Source organism: Trachypithecus francoisi, unplaced genomic scaffold, assembly GCF_009764315.1.
Source record: "Trachypithecus francoisi isolate TF-2019V2 unplaced genomic scaffold, Tfra_2.0 Lachesis_group0, whole genome shotgun sequence".
NCBI classification, from domain to species: Eukaryota; Metazoa; Chordata; class Mammalia; order Primates; family Cercopithecidae; genus Trachypithecus; species Trachypithecus francoisi.
The window spans coordinates 30,565,763-30,592,190 of record NW_022681453.1 but is presented as its reverse complement, the minus strand read 5'-3'; the positions used below and the strand labels follow the sequence as shown (position 1 = coordinate 30,592,190).

Below are 26,428 nucleotides of genomic sequence, written 5' to 3'. Positions count from 1 at the left end.
ATTCTCCGCATGCAGGTCTACTTCTGTAGGCTAAGATATAATACCTTCCCCTTTCTTGACCATATACTCTAGAAGAATCTGGGAGTCTTGGAAGAGTTTGACATATTAAAATGTAAACAGAGCAACAACACTTTGTACATGTCCACGTTAGAAATAACGGAGTTGTCACAAGCTAAGGTGATAGATAGGTTTTAAAATTCTGGCTTCCTTTTCTACTGCTTTCAACAAGAACTTAAACAAAAAAAACTGTCTACATTTTAAAATTAAGAAACAGATACATACTCATCATGAACAATGGTGGGACCATCCCTTGTTAAGGCCTCTTCCTTGATGACGTTGATAAGTTCAAAGGTACTACTTATGGGGGCATCTGGGTTAGGCCATTTGGGACACTGAAAGTGACGAACTTCTAAGACATAGTCATCCTGTAACCAATACAACATGAGTCAAATCCCTTCCTTTATTTCACATATCTACAATCTAATGACTAGAACTTGCTCCTGAGAAAGCATGTGTTATAGGTAACTCGCAACAATGTTGTGTTGACCAAACCACAGTTGGAAAGAAGAAAAATACCAGGAAGGTTTGCTTGCTTGCTTTTTTTTTTTTTTTTAAAAAAGCATGGCTAGGCATAGTGGTTCATGCCTGTAATTCAGCACTTTGGGAGGCCAAGGTGGCCAGGAGTTCAAGACCCACCTGGGCAACACAGGGAGACCTGTCTTTAAAAAGTTAAAATAAAAAAAACTAGTCATGTGGCATGTGCCTTAGTCTTTGCTATTCGGGAGGCTGATGTGAAAGGATCACATAAGCCCAGGAGTTTGGGGTTACATTGAGCTTTGATGATGCCACTGTGAGTGAGACCCTGTCTCAAAACAAACAACCAAGTAGGTCATGCTAGTGAAACAATTTCATTTGGCTTAGTCAAAAATTTCAAGTGACAATAAGACCTTATATGCTACTCTATTTTCTTATTTATAACATTAAAGGAAAACAAGGAAGGGGCTCATCCTTTGAATTACTAGTATAAGAGCCCCCCCAACCTTATCCCACAAGAAGGCAGCAAAATGTTTACTTAAAAAAACTTAGTATTATCATCTCTGCAACACATTGCAAAGCTTACTTTTCTGATGGCAAAGAAAATATTGAGCTCTAGTATATTGTTTTTATAATTAGGTCAACAGACCTATTTGTATGCATGCTGAATCGGAGGAACTGTTACATTTCATCTAGCCAGCTGGAAAAAGCAATTATTTGAAGGAAGAAAAAAGGAAAATGTAAATATTTAAAATTAAGTCTTACTTAAATGCCTGAGCCTGGCTTCAGGGTGGTAAATTATTTCATTATTACTTAGAATGATGATCCAGGGCCCAGGTATGGCTATTAGTGAGGAACTGAGGTTTAGGTTACCTGTGTAGCTTCAAGGATAAAGTCATGGATGATAATTTGTTCTTCATTAGAGAGGCACAGTCTGTCTTTGCTGATAAGGGTGACGGTAAAGGCCTCACAGTTCATGGATTCTTCTCGACTTGGCCAGTACACAAACTCATCTTCTGCCTTTGGGAAACAAAAACAAACAAGCCTCTGCAGTTCTGTCAAGCATTTGTTTTTTATTTCTTGCATACTGATTTTGTCATTTCCCATGCCTCTCAAGCCATCTTTTAAACTGAATTCATAGAGTTATATGTTCCCATCTAATTATACCAAGTTGAATGGCTATTCTATTGTAAAATATATTTTGATAATCATTTTCTAGCACCTCTCAAGACATGCTAATTATTTCCTATGGATTATGTTAATAATTCTGTAGTTGAACTGCATTTTGCAAAGGACTTTCATAAACATTGTAAGTTTTCTTGTATATGTTTAGTATGATGTTGGATACATACAGATAGTAAAAAGGTTACTATAGTTAGGAGCAAATTAACATACCCATCATCTCACTTTCGTTTTTGTGGCAGGAACAGCTAAAATGTACTCAATATTGGCATGATTCCCAAATACAGTGCAGTTTTGTTACCTGTAGTCCTCATGTTGGACATGAGATCTCTAAACTTGTTCTTCTTCATCTGTTGTTTTGTATCCTCTTGATTTATTTTATATCTTCCCATTTCCTCCCTACCCCACAATTTCTTTATCCATTTATCTGTTGATGGAAACTTAGGTTGTTTTCATAGCTTGGCAATTGCTAATAAGGCTGCAGTGAACAGGGGAGTGCAAATATCTTTAGAAGGTGTTCATTTCACTTCCTTTGCGTACATGCCCACAAGAAAGACTGCTGGATCTTATGGTAGTTCTATTTTTAACTTATTTAGAAACCTCCAGACAGTTTCCCATCGTGGCTCTACCAATCTACATTCCCATCAACAGTGTGTGAGGGTTTTCTTTTCTTTGTTACCCTCACCAGCATTTGGTATCTTTTGATTTTTTAAATAACTATCCTAGTGGGTATGAGGTATTTTGATTTGCATTTCCCTGAAAGTTAATGAGGTTGAGCACCTTTTCATATACCAGTTGGAACCATCTTTATGTCTTCTTTGGAGAAATGTCTATTCAGGTCTTTTGCCCATTTTTAAATCAGGTATTTCATGATTCTACTATTGAGTTGTATGAGTTCTGTACAAATTTTGTGTATTAGCCCTGAGGAGATTTTTTATCATCTGTCTTTACAGATGAAGACACAAGGCTTTGGGGAGAGGGTCTGTAAATTATCTAAAATCACACTGCTAATAAATGGCAAGGGATAGAACTTTTTTGGAACATTGTGTGTGAGTAAGTAGGTTGGCTGTATGTACAAGGCAGTTTTAAAAGAAAAGTAAATCTGTCAATGTTATATTTCAAGAGGGGATAACATAGAAAGTCTTTCAGCCTTGAATCAGGCAAGCTTTAAATGTTCATCCATTTTAAGATTAAAAATAGATATGCAGGCTTGGTACTTGAATTCTATCCCTAAAAACTATGGGTGCCTAAGAGAAAGTTAATTGTTGCATAGGTTGGAGACTGAGAAATATGATTATGATGTACACCACGTATCCTAATCAGCTCAAATGGCAAACTGTAGTTTTCCTGAAGTATATAGGTTCCTATGGGGCATTTTCCTGAAGATGTCTAGCTACTATCATTGAAGTCAGAAATAATTCTGAATAATGTTCAAAACAAAGAAGGCTTTGTTTAATCTTACATTGTTGCATTAGAAATGAGCCAACAGTCCAATAAGACTTATCACCCTTTCAAGTTTCAATATAGCTTATTGCCAAGTACATTTTTATTTTTAAAGCTCAGCATAAGGGGAAACAGATTAGCAACTGGGTTTAGTCTATACAAAAGAAATCTGTAACTGTCGTGGGTTTTAACAGGTTTTGTCCAAGGACACTGATATTAAAGACATAAGGTTATGAACAGGGCATCTAAATGTAACAAATATGCACAGATTAAGCACAGGATTTATTAGTGGATGTGATCCTGGGTAAATTAATCTGAACCTTAATTTCCATATCTGGAAAGTGGGAATAAAAACTACTTACCTTAAAGAAATACTATGATAATAACATGAATAGTAAATTAGCTAGCTTAAAGGCTGCCAAAGGGATTTTGAGTTATGGTAGAAGAAAGGTAGAAAAATGTTTCAACTTGAAAGTCTAGGGCCGGGCGCGGTGGCTCAAGCCTGTAATCCCAGCACTTTGGGAGGCCGAGACGGGCGGATCACGAGGTCAGGAGATCGAGACCATCCTGGCTAACACGGTGAAACCCCGTCTCTACTAAAAATACAAAAACTAGCTGGGCGAGGTGGCGGGCGCCTGTAGTCCCAGCTACTCGGGAGGCTGAGGCAGGAGAATGGCGTAAACCCGGGAGGCGGAGCTTGCAGTGAGCTGAGATCCGGCCACTGCACTCCAGTCCGGGAGACAGAGCGAGACTCCGCCTCAAAAAAAAAAAAAAAAAAAAAAAGAAAGTCTAAGAAAAATAAATGCTACTTCTTAATTTAGCAGGCACACTGGTCTCATGACTGTTTTGCTTACAACTATATTTATAGGTCAAAGATATCTGGGCATCTTTGTACTTTGTAAGTACTTTGTGAGTTGGAAAGCAGTGACTTTTGGGCTCCTTATAGAATTATGACCTGGTAAAGGTATAGCAGTAATAATACAACAAACAGAAAGAACCCAGAGAGATCAATCTTTAGGAAAAACTGTGCAATGATGAAACTCTCCATCTCAGAACTGAGAGGTCAGTTGTATATGATTCTAATATAGCCTTCCGAGGCCTCAGAGAGACACTGAGATGGCATGTTCCTATATCTTCAGTGTCTGCAGAACATGCATCCACTTATTTGGTCCAGTCTTCTCCCAGCCTCCCCATACAAATGAGCTGCTGAGTAGATGCTTTATGGTGATTGCCCTCTGTTAAGTGACAATAACAAAATACTGATTCATCCAACAAATGAACGTTTTAACAACCCTAAGTGCCTCCAATTTCCACATGCCAAACAGAATAGACCCTATTGCCAGCTAATTTGAAAATTTACACTCCAGCTTTTAGTTTAAGATTCTCAACTTTGTTGCCATTCCATCATACAGAAGCAGTTTTGGTATCCTGAAGCTGGAGCAAAATGCGACAAAGTGAAGAAGTTCCTACTGACTGGGCACACAGTCAAATGCATGTCACCAAGACTGGGGGTTCAGTCACATGCTGTTCTTCTTTGATTAAAAAACTCATTAATCTGACTATCATAAAGGCAGATCCTCAATGTTTTCTGTTTTTACCTTATGGGTTCACACATAGTAACTTTTGTAGACCCAGCTAATTCTGAAACTTAAGTATCCACAAGATCGAAGCAGAAACGTTTAAGTCTGTTTTACAAACTTGCTCACCCTTCTGTATAGTTTACAGACTGAAACAGAGGACTATGGGAGGGGAAAGTGGTAGCAGCTTAGTCTTAAAGACTTTTAAGTTGGAACAAAATAGCCTATCCCTGCAGTAAATCTGACTTGCCTATGGAATGGGAAAAAAGGATACATTATTAGTACTTTTGACACAATATTTTGGGGTAGGATATACAGTAAAATGATTATAACCATGGTCTCTGGAGACAGATGACTCAGGTTGAAATCCTGACTCCAGTTACTTGTGTGTGCTCTTGAGCAAGTTTGTTCCCTCAGTTTTCTCAGCTATTATGTGAGATAATAATAGTATGTATGTCTTAAAATTGTTGAGGATTAAACAAGTTAATACATGTAAAAACACAGTTACATACTCAGTACCTGTAAGCTACAGTTATTTACTTTTCAAAAGTGACATACAGCAGGTAAGAGGTTAGTGTAGTCATACATTAATGAGGTTACTAAAAACATTTTCAAAACCTTCTACCACGCCGCCACAGACAGTATAATTGAAGGGTGATATCAATAGCATCAGAGAATCAAGTAATGGGATACTGATAGGGACAGCATTGTGAGACTATGAAAGGAATCTCTATAGACTTCAAGATGAGAATTTAAAAATTTTAAATTACCTCCCTAGCATATATGGTTACTATAGCCCTATGGCAAAGTATCAGAGTAATTTATGCTTGTAGCCTCATGGGCTCATTAATATATAGCAGATGTGCTTTACTTACCAAGCTCTGGTTGTCTGGCAGCATGACAATGATCTGTGCGTTATGATCCCAAATCATTCGCCAGAAATCTTTCGTAGTATGTGGCAGAGGATGCTGAGTTATAATAAATTCATTGCTCCTATAATAGCCCTTCAGTTGGGAAGACAAAAAAAAAATCAGTGAATATGAATGTTTTATTCTAACTTTGTGGTAGTAAAATATATTCGTGAAATAAGATAGCATTGTTTTGACTACACTAAAATAATTGAGAAAGGCATTCAGTACATTTGGCTAATTTTTAGATGTACTTCTGCTAGCATTGTGCAGACAATTTTCTCTCCATGTGCAGTTCACTTCTAGTTACCCCTGCTGTTTTCACTTAACAGAAATTTCAACATGTATTCAAAGACAAGATGGGTGAAATTAACAATAAAATTAATTCCTGAAGAAGCATAATGCTTAATTTAAGCATTTTTGTACCCCCAAAAAGTTTCCAGATACAGAAATCTCTCTACTTTTCATATTACACATTGAGAAATTATTTCAAAAATGACATCAGTCACACAGGTGGTATCTGCTCTTTAACACCTTTCAGTTTAATTGACTTTATTTATAATTAACTGTTGACTCTCACCATTATATAAGAAGCATTAATGTAATCTGTTCCTTTCATTCCAGGCAATGGTGCAAGACCCACTCGAGCACGCTCAGCTATCATATGGAAAAAACAAAAACACCACATTTGCCTTATTATACACACAGAACCAACAGCTCTTTCTGAGATTTGCTTGATGAATAACATATCCTCCTGGCTTCCCTTTCTAAGACTTATCTATATTTTTAAACAAGCTAAAGTGTTATCAGCTGAGGCAGAATGTAAAATGAAATTTTGCTGCACATACCCAGAAGGACCCAGGCATTGTAGGAATACAGTTTTACTGTGGGAGAGATTTTTACAGCAGATCAACAACAGAATACTTTATATGGACATGACATAGGGTTTTAGATAACTTTTGACTCTAATTTGTTATTCCTACAATTATACCAACATATACTCTGCCCTTTTACCAACCCCTTTCTCCATGTCTTTCTGCCCACGATGTTCATTAGAGATAAATCTCCCCAATGATCACCCATGTCTGTGTCTACGGCACGCAGACAGCATCCTCTGCTATGTCCTTAGTTATTTATACAAAGGTCACCACCAGTCAACAGTGCCTTGATCTCAATAGCCACAGTAACTGAATAATGTGGTTCTAGTTGTACAGATTAATCCAAGATTCTAAGTTTTAAAGGAATATTAATGCCATAGCAATTACAGCTTTATTATTTTTTATGTTATACTATTGTAGAAGTGACCCAATTCTTACATTCCAAGGTGAAATGAAGCTGTATTCTATGTCAGATAGATGCAGTAACTTGCTGACCCTGATAGCCACCTCTCCCAGTTTCATTAAACTACCTTAGTTGAATAAGCATAACATTTTCCCTTTTGGTAGTACCAGGTAAGAGGCTGGTATAAAGTCATATATTAATGAGGTTACTAAAAGGACATTTTCAAAACCTTCTACCATATGGCCACGTACAGTACAATTGAAGGGTGCTATCACAATAGCATCAGAGTAGTGGCTGTCTCTGTACATAACATACAATCCAGTATAAAAGATCACTAACAAACTGATTTTAAAGGCTTACATGGCACAACTGAAGAGTTTCTGTTCTTTTCTTTGTTACACTCTTTCTGAGCACTAAAACATTCCACATATTTTGCATTACATTGTGTGACCAACTGAAAAAGAAAAAACATTTTAGTCTTCATTCAGAGATACAATTGATAGCATTTGCTTGATGCTTTGGCAAAAATCCCAATCAGATTACTGATAAAGAAGACCATTTTTGTTCCACAAAGAACCTTTTAAGACACAGGGTCTTGCTTTCTTGCCCAGGCTGGAGTGCAGTGGCATGATCTTAGCTCACTGTAACTGTGATCCTCCCACCTCAGCTTCCTGAGTAGCTAGGACCACAGGTGCATCAGCACAACCAGCTAATTTTTAAAACTGCTTATAGAATTGGGCTCTTCCTGTGTTGCCCAGGCTGCTCTGGGAGTACAGGTGTAATCTACCATGCCCAGCCCCAGAGAACACTCTTGTGCTTTCCTAGTGGTACTTCTCTCAGTGACCTTGATTTTATCTTTCTTATTTCTACTATCAGGCCCTAAACAGGTACTGTGTGCAATACATATTTATAGAACTATGTGGATTCTTCTGTTATGTGATGTCACTGCTGCTGTGAATTTTTTTCTGTGACTCCTCACTGGCATAAAAGACCCAAGTGAGTCTACATTAAAAAAGATTGCCTAATGCTATTTATTACGAGCTAATCATGTTTCTTGAAGATAAAGAAGTACTTAACCAGTTCTCAGTGTATGTCTGTTGAACTGAACTAACATTGTTCTGAGGCTGTTATAAGTAACCAGCCCAGTAGTTTGGTTATTATTCCTGTTTATGTAGCTTGGTTAAACCATTTTGTCAATCATATTTTTTGGGGGGCTGGCATCCATCTTAATGGAGTACATGAGATCAGTGTTCTCCTCCAGATGCTTTAGTAAAACTCATGGTCCCTGGATATAATTTTCATTTTCAAATTTGATTCTTTTCATCTTGAGCTCTAAAATGGTTAGTGCCTGTAAAAGAACCAACTACCTGGTTGCATTTCTTTTTTTTTTTTTTTAAGATGGAGTCTCGCTCTGTCGCCCAGGCTGGAGTGCAGTATCGTGATCTTGGCTCACTGCAAGCTCTGCCTACCAGGTTCACGCCATTCTCCTGCCTCAGCCCCCCGAGTAGCTGGGACTACAGGCGCCTGCCACCACGCCCAGCTAATTTTTAATATTTTTAGTAGAGACAGGGTTTCACCATGTTAGCCAGGATGGTCTGAATCTCCTGACCTCGTGATCCGCCCACCTCAGCCTCCCAAAGTGGTGGGATTACAGGTGTGAGCCACCACGCCCAGCTGCATTTCTTAAATGAAGTTTTAAAGTATGTATAAAAAAAAATTGAAGAAATAAATAGGCAGAATTTAAGAAATGTTGGTACTTAATATTTTGTAAGAATTCATGTTAAACATTTAAAATGATACACTGTGTCCTCATTATTAATTACCTTATGGTTTTATAGTAGTTAGAATGTTAATCGGGAGCTAAAAATTTTAAATTACTTTTATGTTTGAACTCAGTGAAATTAAACTATTTTTCATTTCATATCACTTGGTATAATTTGCTTGGCAGTCTCATTTCTTCAGCTGAGATTCAGATGAAAGTTTCAGAGTCTATGGAAAGTTTTACCACGAAAACTAAAACTGTAGATTCATCTCATTCTTTGAATCTTGATACAAAGGAAGAAACTATTTACATACAAAACAATGTGCAAAACAGAATTTAAAAGACAAAGATAAATAGGAAAGCACTTGGTAACTGGAGAGGCAATGTTTCAAAGTTAGAAGCAATTTTGATTTGTTATCAGATGACTGAGCCTTAATTATTTTAATAGTCCTTATAATCTCTCTTTTTCACCTTCACTTCAGTCAATTCCATATAAACCTTAACCGCTTTTAAGCTTCTTCATGTCCCTATCAAAGAAAAAGAACAACCATTTAGGAAAAGTTAACTTTTCTCTAGTATTGTTTAGTAATTCTTTTGAAATTTCTAAATTATCTTCTGAAATAGTTTTTGAAATAGGCATATTTTTAGGACAATATGTCTACAAGTAATCATTCTTAATAATTAAGGTAAGATAGATTAGTTCAGAAAAAATACAGAGGATATTTTTTGGACTAAATGAGTGACTCTAAAGTACTATGTCGTTATGGCCAGGGGCTGATGTTTACGTTCAGATAAAGTAATAAATTGCTCAGAAGAAAACACAACACTGTATATCTACTTGAACACCAACAATTCATACATGGTCAAAATCGTATTTTCTTTTGCATCACATTGAAGGAGTACAAGGAATACAAACAGTAATCCATTCAGTGCATAGATTAATGCAAAGAAGACATAACCCCCAAACTCAAGGCATTTAAAACATTTTCTTGCTTTATGCCAAAGAAACTTATTCAAAGCACTACCTTGAATTGCTTTTCCAGTCGTGTCTTTCCTCCTACTCCTGGTATAAGGATGCTGTTGACATAGCTGTGCAGCTGATTTGAAGATACTTCAGTCTCCTTTCCAAGAATGGCTTCCAACAAGGCATCATGGATGAAAATGTACTGCTCCTAAGAGATACAATACATGGTAGTCACTGAGGGAAGAGTTAAGGGTTAGCCAGTCATTCATGAAGTGTACCTTTGTTTAATTCTGCCCCTCACAGGGACCTCCCAGTGAATTCCTTCAAGCACTTATAGCTAGGTGATTTGCTCCAGTACTCACTGTATCAATCCAAACTTACTTTACAGTAGAGACTGTGTTAAGTTTAGCTCCGTATTCTATACTGTGCCTGGATCACGGTATTCTATACTGTGTTTATTGCTTCAACTCAATAAGCAATCAAGAAATTCTGTTCAATGAAGGGTTTTAGAACCATCCTCTCCTATGTATTTCTCAGGCCAGACAACATGTTTAACTTCCCCTACCATCTAACACAGCTCTTGAAACAACTGTATCTGTTTCGTAAGTACTTGTGTAGTTATTTAGGAATCCCAACGTTAAGATCCATACAGAAATGGAAAACTATGATCCATAGAATAATAGTATCATGGTCAGAATGTCTTTTAATACAAACCTGTAAATTACTGCAAGCTGTAAAAGAATGAATCTGTCTCTTCACTATCATTTAACAAATTTCAGTTACAGCATTTGCCAGAATCTCATGAGGACGTTGGCAGCTACTCCTTACCTCAGTCTGGACGAGGTAGTTACGCTGTGTCCTGATATGCTTCAGGAATCCCAAGACATTAACTGTGCTTTTGTCTTTTATCTGTTGCAGCATGCTGTCTATTACAATATAGGTGCCTGTTCTGCCCACACCAGCGCTGTAAGAAATGAAGACACTCAACTGGCACTTTTGTTTTATCATACTGTTAACTTTGGATTCAAAAAATTACCATCTAAACCCCATTTATTTTATTATTTTTTTTGAGACAGAGTCTCACTCTGTTGCCCAGGCTGGAGTGCAGTGGTGCAATCTCGGTTCACTGCAACCTCCGCCTCCCAGTTCAATTCTTGAGCCTCAGCCTCCCGAGTAGCTGGGATTACAGATGTGTACCACTACACCTGACTAATTTGTTATCTTTAGTAGAGATTTCACCATGTTGGCCAGGCTGGTATCGAACGCCTAACCTCAGGTGATCCGCCCACTTTGGCCTCCCAAACTGCTGGGATTACAGGTGTGAGCTACCATGCCCAGCCTAAACTCCACTTAGATAACCTAGTATAGTTGATATGTTATTCACTTAGCATTGCAACGTAAATCATGGAACAAGCGACATCTATTTGAGTACCAAAGTTTAAAACAAACAAAAAAGAGGCAAGAATGCATTTGCAAATGAAATAGAATAAAAGTATTTTTAAACAACCAACTAAAGTCATTTAGTGTAGCTGACAGAAAACAAGCTTTATACAAGGATTTCCCAGTGCTTTTGAAAAGGTATTTTATATGGAACATATAAACTAAAAATTTAAAAATGAAATCTTTTCATATATACTATAAATATTGTTATTTAGAAGAACCTTTCAGAAAAGCCATTTACAAAAACACAATGTCTACTGTAGTGTGGAAAGTTCTTGTGCTTAAGGTAATTATTTTTATTAGGATCAGGCTACAATTTTCCTATAAACAATGGGGATTTTGTAATTTTTTTTTTTTTTGCGGGGGGTCAGGGTCTTGCTCTATCACCCAGGCTGGAGTGCAGTTACATGAACACAGCTCACTGCAGCCTTGACCTACTGGGCTCAAGGGATCCTTCTGTCTCAGCCTCCCATGTAGCTGGGACCACAGGCATGTGCCACCATGCTGGCTAATTTTTTTATTTTTACTTTTTGTAAAAATGGGGTCTCACTTTGTTGCCCAGGCTGGTCTCAAATTCCTGGGCTCAAGTGATCCTCCCACCTCAGCCTCCCAAAGTGCTGGAATTACAGGTGTTGGCCTCCACGCCTGGCTGATATTATTAATAAGATGATTTTATAAAAACTAGAGATTAATCTACTTTTTAAAAAATCACAGAAGCAGCAGATGATTTCTTAATGTTACAGGAATACAGCCTCTTTAAGACTATGGCAGGTCTTATCCATCCCAGTTTCCAGTGGAAGATTCAGCTTCTAAGTGAAAGCAGTAGCAGTCATTGTGGTCCAAGGTCACTGAGGCCTAAGTCCCCTGCCCCATCTATTTCACATGTTGAATCCCAGGCCCTACCTGCAGTGCACCAACACAGGGCCCATTTCTGGCATCCGAGCTGCTGAGGATCTCCTCACGAAAGTCAGTACTGGAAGGGCATACTCGGGAACTCCCATGTCAGGCCACTGCGTATAGTGATACTGGATCACTACCCTTTCATTCTGACGACCCTTGGGATTTCCCTTCTGACCCTATGAGAAAAGTGAAAAAAGATGTCTTTAAGGTGAGGGGTGGACATTCTGGAAAAAAATAATGTAAGGGTGTCAGGACACATGACCACTGATCACATTCACCCTAATCACTGTTCCCAGGCTAGTTTATTCCCTCTTGTAGCCAACTTTCATGCCATTAAATGGAGACTTTACCAAGCTGGATATGAAGTGTCACTATCACTTAGAAGACTGTTTAAGATTGTACTAAGAATGAACATTTAGTATTTAGTATCAGGTTTTTTTGGATTTGGAACTATCCAAAGCACTTTTAATTTTCCTGCAAGGCCTCCATTTCCTGACTTTCTGCCCCCAAGTTCACATCTTAGTACTTTGCTTTCATGTCTCTGTGGGCTATGATTTCGATTCCTTCTCCACTGTCCAGGCTGGACATTTAGAAGCCAGAGTGCTGATTGCTACTGTAAACTATCCAGGAAGTGATGGGAAGATTTTAAGTGTCAAATACTTCTGTCTTTAGAGTCAGAGGCAATGTCTCCTTTATGTGTCACTTTCATAAATAACTTTTTCAGAGTAGTTTTCCTTTGTCTGAACTTTTTACATTTTAACTACTTTAGATGAAATATTTCCCCAAATAGATTACTTGCTGTATGATTTATTATCAATACCTCTATAATTTCTAAATTTTGGATGACTCAGGGTCATTAATCCACACTGAAGCTTGAAGGGTGTCTGGTCCATGTGCTATTGTACAAAGGCCCATGATGGCTTTAATTTAATTCTTCTGTTAACTCTCATTTTTCTACTTTTTCCTGTTAGTTTGTAAAACACCTAAAGTTCCTATTTGACTTCTTCCTCTGACTTAAGCTGTTTCTAAAACAAGAGTAAGTTGGCCCTGTTAAAGTACCTGAAATATTCCCATCAGTTGGGCTTTATAAGTTTTATGCTGTTATTGATCATCTTGAGCCAGCCAGCAGCTCTATTTCATAATAGAGAATACAGATGTATTGCTATGCTACTGATATTCATGTTATTTCTGCCATTTTGGGAAATAAACATACATAGAAAGGACTGTTAACCTGGGATCACAGATGGGCTTTGGAGACACTGAAATTTTATATAAAAATGTGAGTAAGTGTGAATATAAATGGAGCAAGGAGGCTACAGTTTTATCACATTTTCCAAAATGTCCAAGATACCAAGAAAAAAAAAATTATCCCATTGCTGCAAACAACTGCCATACCTACGTTCTGCGGAATAACTACATTTTTAATGAGCATCTATTTATAGTTCTTAATACAGTAGTTCCTCCTTAGATGCAGTTTCACATTCCTGAGGTCAACCACAGTCCAAAATATTACAGTATTTTAAGAGAAACAGTATATATTCATATAACTTTTATTACAGAATATTATTGTTCTATTTCAGTATTATTGTTAATCTCTTGCTGTGCCTAATTTATAAATTAAGTTTTATCATAGATATGTACGTATAGGAAAATACATTGTATAAATAGGCTTCAGTACTACCTGAGGTTTCAAGCATCCACTGGGGGGTCTTGAAACATACCTTCCACAATTAAGGGGGATTGCTGTACTGCTGTGATGATTGATCTAGGGTATTTGTTGTGACAGTGGATTTTGAAAAAGAAACAGATAACCTGAAAACAGTATTTCCACAAAATGTGATTCTCAGGGTATTAGTAGTTCTATAGAAAAGGGTATTATTGTTAACACCAGTGCTCTGGTCACTTATGTTCACTGTAAATTTCTAAAATGGTGGGGAGATATATATTATGTAGCATTCATTTCCCATTCTTGAACAGCAGAATCTGCTGTTTACAAGAATCTTACAGGACAAGTATTCCTTGGAACACACTTTGGGAAACAATTCTTTATATCTGTCAGAAAATTGGAATAAAAAACCTAAATCAAACAGATGCTGCCATATATGCTAAGTATTACCAAAACCTAAGAGGATGATTTTTTTTAAAATGAAGGCTGTTCATGTAGAGATTAAAGAGCTCAATCAGGCCAGTTACATTCTATTATATGCTTTGCCAATACCTTTCACACCATACACTGATGTCAATCAAAAGAGTTATGAAAAAATGTTTTAAAAATACTTTTTAGAAACAAAGTTGGTTATGAGATTTGGCCTTGGTTGTACAGTAATTTTCATACAAGCATAAAAAGGAGGTGTCCTGGCAGCCTACCCAATTCATTCCATACCTTTTTCACTTTTGTATTTCTGACTGAAAAACGACGAACAGTGTAGCAGGCATGTACTTTTGTGCTCTTCAGCGTGACAATAATGTTTCCATACTCCTCACTATTCTCTGTTGGCCAATACTGATCACATTTTCGCTGCAGAAAGAAAAAAGTTGTAAAGTATAACTGCAATCTATGTCACAATTCTGTTGATAATGTAATTTCAAACGACAATGTTAAAACACAGGTGAGATTGCCATTTGACTGAAAAAGGAATACATGAGTTGAACTGCTTAAAGGCAGGTGTGACCTCTGACAAGGCTGATGGCTTGGGATAAGTTTGTGTAAGACCATGTGAGAAATGGGCGTAGTATTTGTGATCACCTTTCAATATATAATGCATTTTTAAAAAGGACCAAGAAAGAAACCTCTCTGTCTGACCTGTAAGAAATGTGGGTAGGGTTTGTTATAAAGGGAGCTTAAGTATCATTTGGAAGGCTGGGTTGGATTCATGGAAGGTTCTCTTCTGACTGTGAGACTCTTCTAGTTGTAACTTGGATCACCAAATATAAAACAGGGACTCCACAACATGAAGCAGTGGTGATTTTGAGCAGGGAACCTGAAGCGTAGCTTCTTTTATTTATTTATTTTTTTGTTTTTAATTTTTAATTTTTAGTTTTGGGGTACATGTGCAAGATTTGCAGGTTTGTTACATAGGTAATCATGTGCCATAGTGGTTGGCTGCACCTGTCAACCCAGTGTGGTGATTCCTTGAAGTGTAGCTTTTATTCCAGCCTAAATTAGCATCATCTAATGTAAACTCATAATCCAATAAATTCTACAGCATTAATCATTTTTTAAAAAGGTCCTCTTAATGATGGTCAAACTGTTTAGGCAATTTTTGCTTCTGCCAGTCTTAACTATTAGTAGTTCCTTGTTTACACCATGCTTCTTTCAACTTCCCTGTTTACTGTTCTGTCTGTCCCCTGTACTTAGAACACCCTTTCCTTCTCTTTTTAGCCTGTGTAATTCCTCCTAATCATTGTTCAAGTCTCATCTCAAGTATTAGCTCCTTTAAAAAATCTCTGTACAGAGGAATGTACAGAGGATACATTGATCATTTTGCAGCATTCCACTCATCTCTATCATCACATTTACTCTTATAATGCCTTAAGCTCTCTTTCCTACTGAGTCATAAGCAAAGTAGAGCAGAAAGAACACTTTTAATTTCCATAGCTCTTTATACCTTGTCAAGTTTCTACCCTAAAGCAAGTATTCCACAAGTATTTTTTGAATGAAGGTGCATTATTAAGGTAGTGAGTCAAGAGGCTCTTACTCTTCCTTTTTCCACAAGGTTCGTAATCATCACAATGATTCCAGTGTTTTGTTCCCAAATCATCCTCCAGAAATCTTCAAATGTAGACTTCAAAGGTCCTTGGGTGGCAATGTAGGCTTTTGCTTTGTTGTAACCCTTCAAAAATGACACAGCACAAAGTAAGATGAAAGCTGTATCACAGAGGACCAGTAAATAATTCAAATGCTTTCCATATTGAATGGGCTTTGTTTTCAGTGAAAGCTCTGTACAGTGTTAAAATACATTAAACAGTTTGTGCTGCAGTCTTCAATTTCCAGAAACAGGTTTATAATAACAGTTCTGACTTACATCAACATAGTTTGCATTAATGTAGTCGCTGTGCTTAGAGTCTTTTCCTGGTAAAGGTCTTAACTTCACCCTACTGTGATCATCTATAGAAGATAAGAAAAAAAAGCAGAAATAAAATGTGTAATTCAGAAACTAGCACCATTCTAAAGCACAACACAAGGCAATCAGGAAACATGATATCTCCCAAGGTAGTCTGAGAAAACTTTTGGCAGAACCTAAATAGAGCAAACCCATCCCAAAATATAGAGCCACTCCTACATCTCCTGCTCTTAGGATGCAAACTCATGTAAAACCATTACAAATTGTAGTCCTCCAAAATTTCCTTATTCTGTATTTTAAAGCCAAGTTCAAAGGGCTTTGATTATGCCCTATGCCCGTGTTCCCTCCCCGTTAATACAAATATAAAAGGGTGACTGATCTATCAAATCCAAAACATGTATTAATAGTTTCAGGCAATTCCATTGCTAATTCACTTGGATTCCCTGCTACCCTAACAGAACCTAAGTAATTGAGGAAACCAGAGCTTTTGTTAAGAGTAATCTCATTATAGGAATCTGAAGTTAATGTTCAGATTTTAGGATCCACTCAACCTCAGTTAATGAACAAAAGTTGGTAGGGAGGTGATGCATGATATGTGTATCTAGTTGCCCAACACAGTGAGCTTGGTTTTTTTTAGGATAGCAAAATAAGTAGAAGGAAGCTGAGGTCATAATTTTATTTTCCCTAGGTAGAAACAGAATGGGCGAAACCCAATTTATGTTTCTGTTTATAGTCATTATCATAAAAGTCTAGTTGAAAAAGAAGTCCAATGAGTGGATCAGCATAGGCATTACTGACCTCAGAATATATTAAGCAATTTTTGAGAGCCCTCTATGTTTTTGGAACTGTGAACTGCTTTTGTTGTTCTGACAAACTTTCAGTTTAGAGCTGACATGAAACAGGTATTGCTTGATATAAACAGGCCCCAAAGGAAAAATTTCTCCTAAGGCATCTGGATCCAAACTGTTATGCCTTAGTAGCCATTAACTGTATATTGTTATTTCTTAGACTGACAAATAAGACATTAATACATCAATTTGGGAGGTGATTTGGTGATATCCACATATACCTTGAAAGTTGTGATGAATCTGAGAGAAGATTTTTCATACATCATGTTTCTGGCTCATTCACAGTCTGATTTTACTTGTTTCTATTATATTTCTATGCTATTCTTAGCTATGTAAAGGCATTAATATAGGGGTAGATGAAGGCAGGCAATGTGCCCAGAGTCTGAGTGGCCAAGAGAACACCAAAACCTAACAACTCCCTGAATGTTTAAAAATAAAATTACATCTAATTTGAAATTGTGAAAGTAAAATCACAAATGAAGTTGTGGAAGTGCAGTTCACATTTAACCGGATATGATGGTTTTCTAGCAAAACACCATGACCTTTGGGCACATCACACATTAGTTGCTTTGATTTTCTCCTCCTTTTCTGCCACAATACTTTTACCAAGGCAGTAAGAATACTTTTACCAAGGCAGTAAGTAATGTTTGCCATTAGAAGTAAAGGATACTGTGGTGGAGAGAATGGTGTGTGTGTGTGTATATATGTATAAAGCACAGATGTGTATATATCCTTGCCTGATTTCTCTGGTTAGAAAGGAGGTATATCTGGATAGACAAATCCTCATAGTCACAGCAGTGGTGAGCCTTGATTGAGTTGGCCAACAAATACTGCCAAAGTCAATCCAAAGACTGGGGAGAGGTTTGACTTTCTTCCTTGTTCTCCCCCTGCCTTTTAAAACCAGTTCATTTTTTCAGAAAAGTAGAACAAACAGTCCTATTCAAAAGTAAGCTGTAGTTTTTGTAACATTTTATTTAGAAGTAAAACTACCTTTGTTTATAGAGGACATCGTGTATATAGAAATTCAAGGAATCAACCAAAAATAACTACTAGAAAAGATGGATTCAGCAAGGTTGTAGGATACAACCTACAATTGTATTTATATACACTAGCAATGAGCAATCCAAAAATAAAACTAAGTACACAATTTCATTTACATTAGCATCAAATGGAATAAAATACTTAGGAATAAATTTAACAAAAGCAGCACAATAGTACAATTCAGAAACAATTGTGGAAAGAATAGCCAAAACAATCTTGAAAAAGAGGAACAGTTTTAGATAACTCACATTAAGAAAGTGAAAAGACAATGCACAGAATGAGAAAATAGTTGCAAACTGTATATTCAATAAATGATCTGTATCCAGAATATGTAAAGAACTCTTACAACTCAACGAAAGACAAAAGCCAGCCAGTTAAAAAATGGTACAGGATCTGATTAGACATTTCTCCAAACAAGTTATACAAATGACCAATAAGCATGAAAAGATGCTCAACATCACTAATGACTGGGGAGATGCAAATCGAAACTATAATAGGATACCACTTCATACCCGTTAGGAAGGCTATTTTTTTTTTTTAATAGTAAAAGTTGGTGAGGATGTGGAAACATTGGACCCTTTATATATTGTTGGTGGGAGTGTAAAATGAATAGCCACTTTGGAAAAGAGTTTGATAGTTCCTCAAAATTTTAAACATAGAATTATCATATAATCTAGCAATTGTACTCCTAGGTGTACACCAAAAAGAACTGAAAATATCTGTCTACATAAAGACTTGTACATGAATGTTCATAGCAGTATCATTCATACTAGCTGAGAAGTGGAAAAGAAACAAATGTCCATCAAATGATGAATAGACAAAATGCTGTATATCCACACATTAGAGTATTATTCAGCCATAAAAGGGAATGAAGTACTGATATATGGTACAACATGGATGAATGCTGAAATCATTGTGCTAAATTAAAGAAGCCAGACACAAAAGGTCACATATAGTATGAATCTATTTATATGAAATGTCCAGAATATGCAAAACCACAGAGACAAAAAGTAGATACAGGGTTTTTAAGTGCTGGAGAGAAGGAAGAACTGGGAGTGCCTGCTAACAGGTTTCTTGCTGAGGTGCAAAAAATGTTCTAAAATTAGATTGTGGTGATGATCATACAACTCTGTGAATGAATATACTAAAACCTCACTGAGTTGTATTCTTTAGGTAATTTTTTTTCTTTTTTTTGGAGACAAGGTCTTGCTCTGTTCCCCAGGCTGGAGTGCAGTGGCACAGTCTTGGCTCACAGCAACCTCTACCTCCTGGGCTCAAGTGATTCTTGTGTTCTTGTGCCTCTCCAGTAGCTGGGACTACAGGCGCATGCCACCACACCGCATTAACTTTAGTATTATTTTTTTTTTTTTCAGAGTCTCGCTCTGTCGCCCAGGCTGGAGTGCAGTGGTACGATCTTGGCTCACTGCAAGCTCCGCCCCCTGGGTTCACGTCATTCTCCTGCCTCAGCCTCCCGAGTAGCTGGGACTACAGGCGCCTGCCATCACGCCTGGCTAATTTTTTGTATTTTTAGTAGAGACAGGGTTTCACCGTGTTAGCCAGGATGGTCTCGATCTCTTGACCTCGTGATCCGCCCGCCTCGGCCTCCCAAAGTGCTGGGATTACAGGCGTGAGCCACTGTGCCCGGCCAACTTTAGTATTTTTTGTAGAGACAGGGTTTAGCCATGTTGGCCAGGCTGGTCTTGCACTCCTGGCCTCAAGTGGTCCACCTGCCTCGGCTTCCAAAAGTGCTGGGATTAAACAGGCACGAGCCACTGTGCCTGGCCTTAAATGGGGAAATTTCATATGGTATGTGAATTATATTTCACTAAAACTTTAAGAAAACATGATACAGTCGTGTTCAAATTTTAAGAGGTCCAATTTAAATGCACTATTATATACAATTCTATGTAATGTAGTCCTTACCATAATTTAACTATAAATATCTATGCCCCTACCCTTAGTATCAAAGCATATATTATATGCCAGTGAGCCAAGCCCCACATGTCTATGAAATGTGGTCTTCTAGCCATAGAAGTAGCTTGTGCTTCTAGGGTATTCCTTGAGGCTCTGTATGAAGAATGTCCATTTGTTTGAGTCCATAACCTACAGAATATTCCTGACCATGGAAATGTGATAGATAGGGGTAAGCACATGGACCAACAGGCCTGGAGGCTCATCATTTAAGGTACAAACCAATTATGTAGTTTTTGAAAGAATGCTTTGAAATTCAGCTTGCTTGATTAAATTCCCAATATTTTCATTCATATTAAAATATTTGGCCCCTTACTATCACACTGGTCTTTTAAGTGTGTGTGTGGGGGGGAAATTTGGCCCTTACAGGTTAAAAACAATGTCAGTATAACCAAGTGACATTCAAATTTTGGCTCCCAACATCTGATATGACATCACTTCATGTGAAAATAGCGAAGCTCCAAACATTTTCTTTCAGTCACCTTATTAAGCTCTCTGAGCTCTGACAGCCTAATGAAAGGCTAAGGGGGAAGAAAATGTCCCTACTTCTACACTGTTGAAGATAGGCTAATGAGAGGTTAGCTTGCAAGTATCATTCTTTCTTGGCATCCTGCTTCTGATTGCTTGGCTTTCAGCTTATACCCAGCATGAAAATTTAATTTCCTCGCAGTTGAAGATAGTTTAAAGTTTATTACTCACATGCTAAAATGTTGATGTATCTGTTTTTGTGCTTGTTTTCTGGATGATTGGAATGTTCTGCAGTGATGTTCATATCAGCGGTACAGCGCTGGACCTCCTAGTGAAGAAAACAGCATGATTATAGACACAGGTTAGAAGCAAAGGAACACTATACACATTTAAAGGCATAAAGTGTTTACTTACTCCCTAGCCACAGCCACCATTACCTCCCCAATCCCAACTTTGGATATAATTTTTGATATATTTATAACAAGTTTATGAAGAATATGAAGGTATAAAGATTTCATTCTTTACCATTTCATCAATCATCTACTTAATTCTTGCTTTTGACCTAGTCCCTGGGATGTTAAACAATATCTCTTTTTGAATACATCACAGTCTGTGGGTGAGAAAAATATTCAAAAAAATAGTCAACCATGATGAACAGAAAAGAGGTCTGATAAAGCTCTGATGGGAGCACAAAACAGAGGAAGGCTTTAGACGGGTGAAAAAATTTACCGGAGTCTTAAAAAGGCTTTAGACAGGTGAAAAAATTTACCGGAGTCTTAAAGGAAGAAAGGGAATTTCTAAGAAGTATAATCTCTACCATGATTTGCAATATGCTTAGAGGCCTTACAGCCTCATTTTATCATTGTGAGGGTGCACTGACTTTAAAGACTCAGTGCTGAAATAACCCTAATAATAGCCCAACTAATGGTTATATCTCATATATACAGTTTTGACAAATTATTTGTGAACTCTAATATTTTAAAAGTTATCCTTCTTTGGAAAAATAGCAGTAGCAGAAATAATGCTGTTATCCTACCTTGGCCGTGGATATAAACATCATCTATTAGCCTAATACAACGTTGCTGAAAAGCCAAATTTTTCTATACTACATGCTTCAAACCCAAGAAAGTACTGGAGCTAACTAATAAGGGAAGTCATTAGCAGTGCACAGCTGCTACAAGGAGCCTGAGCAAAGTAACACAACATTATCAGGAGAAATGTTTTACACAGAACAGATGTAGCAGAGTTTAGAAGCATGCAGACTTTTTTTCACAAAGGAGTTGCCTAGCAATTATGGATGTTTTCCATAGTATTTACATTAAACATAATGAAAACAATGAACTGGGTTGTCTTTTATTTTCACAAAGTACGGCCCAGGGAGAAGTACACTTCTTCTCTAGAAGGAGGAAGTTACTGTACTCAAAGAATTTAAGGTATAAAAGCAAAGAGTTTCTATCTGTTGAAAGAAACAGTATTCAATGACTTTCCAATTGTTGGACACTGTAAATTGAAGTTTCCATAATTATAGTCCTTCCCAGCTGTCCATTAAAAAAAAAAAAAGCCCACAGGCATTAATTCAATCCACCTTTTGGGGAAAGTGTGCTTCATGACAGTTTCTACCCATTCCTTACTCTTACTAAACTCCAATATTTTCTGTTCTAACATAGTTTATAACCTATGGTTTGGAAAACATTGGTTTAAGGAGCTTTAAGGCCATCCTTTGGCTCTTCCCTAAAATGAGATAATAAAGGGTGATCACAAATCAGTCTACATAAGAACATGAGCAATGCCAGCCAAACTTAGAATATTGGGGGGACCTGCCTTTTGAAACTGCCTTATAAGACCTGAGGTATGCTCTTTTGAAGAGTTTCAAGGGCAGACAACTTTTGAAAATGGATTTGAGGCCGGGCGCGGTGGCTCAAGCTTGTAATCCCAGCACTTTGGGAGGCCAAGACGGGCGGATCACGAGGTCAGGAGATCAAGACCATCCTGCCTAACACGGTGAAACCCCGTCTCTACTAAAAATACAAAAAAAACTAGCCGGGCGAGGTGGCGGGCGCCTGTAGTCCCAGCTACTAGGGAGGCTGAGGCAGAAGAATGGCGTAAACCCAGGAGGCGGAGCTTACAGTGAGCTGAGATCCGGCCACTGCACTCCAGTCCGGGCGACAGAGCGAGACTCCGCCTCAAAAAAAAAAAAAAGAAAATGGATTTGAAACAAGTTATTCTTTTGTTTTCAGGTTTTGAAGGTCACACCTTTGGCATGTACTTCTTCAGGGTTGAGTTGTTCAGCTATCTAATGCTGAGAGATTGTGGCTTTTAGTACCTTAGTCTGAGATTTACTTTGTTTATTGATTTTTTTTTTTCCTGTTGTATAGATCTGACCACCCTAGGTATGGACTGAAGTTGGAGCCTCTTTTCTAATATAATGCAATTGACCAAGACTGCTTGGGAGCAGCTGTCAGTATTGTTTAAAGCTGCCATTCAATATGGCCAATCAAACTTTTTGTTATCTAAAACCCCTTATCTGATCTGTTGCCTCTATTTCACTTTTCCAATGATATGAATGACAGAAACAAAAAATCGTAATAAATATTGTCAAATCTAATTTTATTAGAACCCATGGGGTTTGCCTGAGGTCTTCTAATTTTGTCATGTAGATAATAATGTCATTTGTAATTCCTTGCAGTACTGCCTGGCTCATTTAGATGCTGATAATGTCATCTGATCCTGGAATGGCTTTTCTCCATCACAACTGCCATTTCAACATTAACATGATTTTAATAGGTGTTAAAACCCTTTAAAGAGACACTGGCCAATAGAGTAGGCATTGTAAATTTACCTATTCAGAACTCTGATAGTTTAAGCTTGTTTATATTTTACTCTCTATAAAACAAAGCTAGAATTCTCAAAAAGAACAGTTTGAATCTTTACAGGCACATAAGCATAGGAGAAGGCCAACAGAAAACAGGTTTAAAATAAAGCAAAATATCAAAGACTGAACAAACCCTAAAATTTGATATACCGAGAATTTTAGGGAGGTGACGTAGGCTAAATCACTTCCTACCTAGAGTCATTGATGCAAGAGGCTGTTTAAAGAGCACTTAAAAGACCTACTGTCCTACTATACTGTGGCTCAATTCAAAAAAATAATGCAATAAAACATCTATAAATCCTTCAGATTTCTCAGTTCCAAAAAGGTAGCTGAGAATAAATTATTTGGATCTGGTTACCAAGTATTAGACCAAGTAGGGGTAACATTCTTAGTGCCTGAGTTCAGGCAGCCTACAATTGTGGTAAAGAGACTGTTCTACAGAAGACTGATGGGTTTAGGCCATGGTAGTGACCCAGTGCATGTACAGTGTCAGACACAGAACTGGCCTTTGACAGGTGCTGGTTACACTGCAACTTTCAGCCCCTACTCTCTTCTGCTCAGGGTATAAATTGCCGCCAGACTGATTTTCTTCAAACGCTGTGCTGACTTTATTATTCCCTTCCTCAGAAATGTGTGGAGAGATTCCACATTCCCTTAGCCAGGTTTTCAAGGTCCCATCTTATCTTCCCCTCCCTTCCCAATCTCAGACAATATTAACTCCATACCCTCTGAAAAGACCATTTGATTTCCTGCTCTTTGCTTTATTGCCATTTACCTCAGTAAGAATGCCTGTTCTCTTCCTCTATCCAAATCCATGTATCTTTATCTAAAATGACTGCATTTGCCCCCTAGAAAACTAACCCATCTTTGGAGAGTATAACACAGCATTATTATCCTGTAGCTGGTCTCTAACAGAATTATTTTTCATGAAATCTGGCTATCTCCCTTTTATCTCCCTCTTCACCAAAATCTTAAACAAGTGTGAGATCTCATAACTGTTTAAAAATGTTTTTCTTACGATATTTAAGACCCAAACTGGCATTTTTGTCAAAAAGGCTCAGGAAACTAACTTTATAACAAGCTTATCCAACCCATGGCCCATGGGCCACATGTGGCCCAGGATGGCTTTGAAAGCAGCCCAACACAAATTTATAAACTTTCTTAAAACATTGAGTTTTGTTTGTTGCAATTTTTTTTAGCTCATCAGCTGTCATTAGTGTATTTTATGTGTGGCCCAAGACATTTCTTCTTACAATGTGGCCCAGGGAAGCCAAAAGATTGGACAGCCCTGCCTACAGGCTCATTTTCTGACCTCTTGCAGGCAGCAGTCGGTGTAGCATTACACCTCTGACCGGAGACTTCCCTATTATATTTCATCAGCAGCCCTGGACATCTCACTTCATTACCTAAAGTGATTGTGGCCACTGGTCCCTCAGAGCATGGGCTCAGGTGGACAAAGCTTTGTTCTTTTAAGATGAACCACCAGCCTAAATTTAGCACAACTGGTTAACTGTAATAGAGGCAGTCCCCCAAAGGATCTTGTCAAGAGGCTGTGGACCTTTGGCCTCATCCTGCACTCCTTTAGACTTCTGATTCTCCCAGTCCCTGCCTGTTAATTCTTCCGACTCATGGAGCTTTGGAGTGCCTTCCTTTTGAAACAGTATGCTAGCACTGGTCTTTTGGAAGCCTTCTGCATTATGTTTGTGGGGGCTGAGGAAGGGTCTGTCAATCTTTTAATACTACTCTGGGAAACAACTCCTTGGGAAGGACAGTGAGGTTAAAGTTAGCTCAGGTAGCCAAGGGAATGATGTCATCCAGCGCTATCACGAGAAAAGGACTGACGTTGTTTCTAGTGACTGCAAATACTGTATGATGCCACTTTTCACGGTCTCTAGAATTTATCTGACAAGAACAAAAAGCTGGCTTACATTACAGCAACACTTCTAGACAAAGAGGCAAAATTACCAGTGAATTGTTTTTCTCATTCGCCAAGCAGTAAAGTTCTGAAACTACGATAGTTATTCACCAACTTTTTACTGTTGAGATGTTTAAACATGATGGGAGAGAATTTTTGCTGAAATCTCCAATGAAAATACATAGGTGCCTTTTTCCTTTGCACTTCTTCAGAACTTTATGCCTGTACAATAGCACTTATTTTGCTTTGTCCTGTTTCTGTTTTGGTTGTGTACACTCTGGCCTCCCCCAATACCAGACTGAACTCTTTGAGGGCAAGGACTCTAATTCATATTTGTATCTTATATTATGTCCAGAGAATGGTAGATCATCATCAGTCACTGTTAGATGGGTTGTTTTAGCTCCTCTTAATGTCCAGTTGTTAACTTTTCAATTGTATTTCTCATCATTTTAAGACTAATTTTAGGCCTACATGTTGGATAAGATTTTTATAAGTCACACTCTCAGCTATCTTAGAAGGCTTGAGACCATAAAGATCATGTAATGGGCAGCTAATACTCCTGGTTGGGGGGCGGTTCATAATTTGGCTGCTCTCCCCACCTTTTTGTATTGTTAAGGCACTGCGGCACGATCAGTGCTAGTCACTTGCAAGCTTGCTTATTTCTCCTTCTGACCTTGGCTCATTACAGGACATTACTTTGGCTTTTTGGTGTTTTTTTTCCTGAGACAGGGTCTTGCTTTGTCGCTCAGGCAGTGGTGCAGTCATAGCTCACTGCAGCCTCAACATCCTGGGCTCAAATGATCCTCCTGCCTCAGCCTCTGAAGAGCTAGGACCACAGTTGTGTGTCACCACACCTGGCTAATTAAAATAATTTTTTTTTTTTTGTAGAGACGGAGTCTTGCTGTGTTGTCCAGGCTGGTTGGGAACTCCTGGTCTCAAGTGATCCTCCCGCCTTGGTCTCCCAAAGTATTGGGATTACAGATGTGAGCCACTGTGGCCCAGGATACTACTTTAATGAGAGTCTGGATGGTGTCAAGGTGAACCATGTCAGTTCAAGTCGGATACCCTGGTCTTAAACCCTGCTGCTGCCATTTCAAAATGTAGCCACCCACAGCCTCAGTTTTCTCATGGGCAGTTCTGTCATCAGTAAAATGGGGACAATAAGATAGCACCTACCTCAGGAAATAGAATGATCCATGCACAGTGCTAACTAGTAAATGCTAGCTATCATTATTCCAGGTAAATGGGTCTGGAAATC

The 26,428-nt window shown here is 37.9% G+C and overlaps 1 protein-coding gene and 1 long non-coding RNA gene across 4 annotated transcripts in view; one reads left to right on the top strand and one right to left on the bottom strand.

The window, feature by feature from the left end:
• PTPRG (protein tyrosine phosphatase receptor type G) overlaps positions 1–26,428 on the bottom strand; it is a 750,651-nt gene that overhangs the window by 14,557 nt on the left and 709,666 nt on the right. For all 3 annotated transcript variants that reach the window (XM_033210299.1, XM_033210300.1, XM_033210301.1), the window contains 12 exons: positions 20,615–20,711; positions 16,017–16,099; positions 15,690–15,824; positions 14,375–14,509; positions 11,995–12,167; positions 10,480–10,615; positions 9,713–9,859; positions 7,286–7,379; positions 6,225–6,301; positions 5,612–5,740; positions 1,408–1,554; positions 283–425 (listed from right to left, as the gene is read on the bottom strand). In XM_033210299.1, the coding sequence (XP_033066190.1) occupies positions 283–425; positions 1,408–1,554; positions 5,612–5,740; positions 6,225–6,301; positions 7,286–7,379; positions 9,713–9,859; positions 10,480–10,615; positions 11,995–12,167; positions 14,375–14,509; positions 15,690–15,824; positions 16,017–16,099; positions 20,615–20,711 (1,496 nt within the window). The remainder of the gene's footprint in view (positions 1–282; positions 426–1,407; positions 1,555–5,611; positions 5,741–6,224; positions 6,302–7,285; positions 7,380–9,712; positions 9,860–10,479; positions 10,616–11,994; positions 12,168–14,374; positions 14,510–15,689; positions 15,825–16,016; positions 16,100–20,614; positions 20,712–26,428) is intronic.
• LOC117083078 overlaps positions 1–26,428 on the top strand; it is a 77,063-nt gene that overhangs the window by 36,244 nt on the left and 14,391 nt on the right. The window lies entirely within an intron of this gene.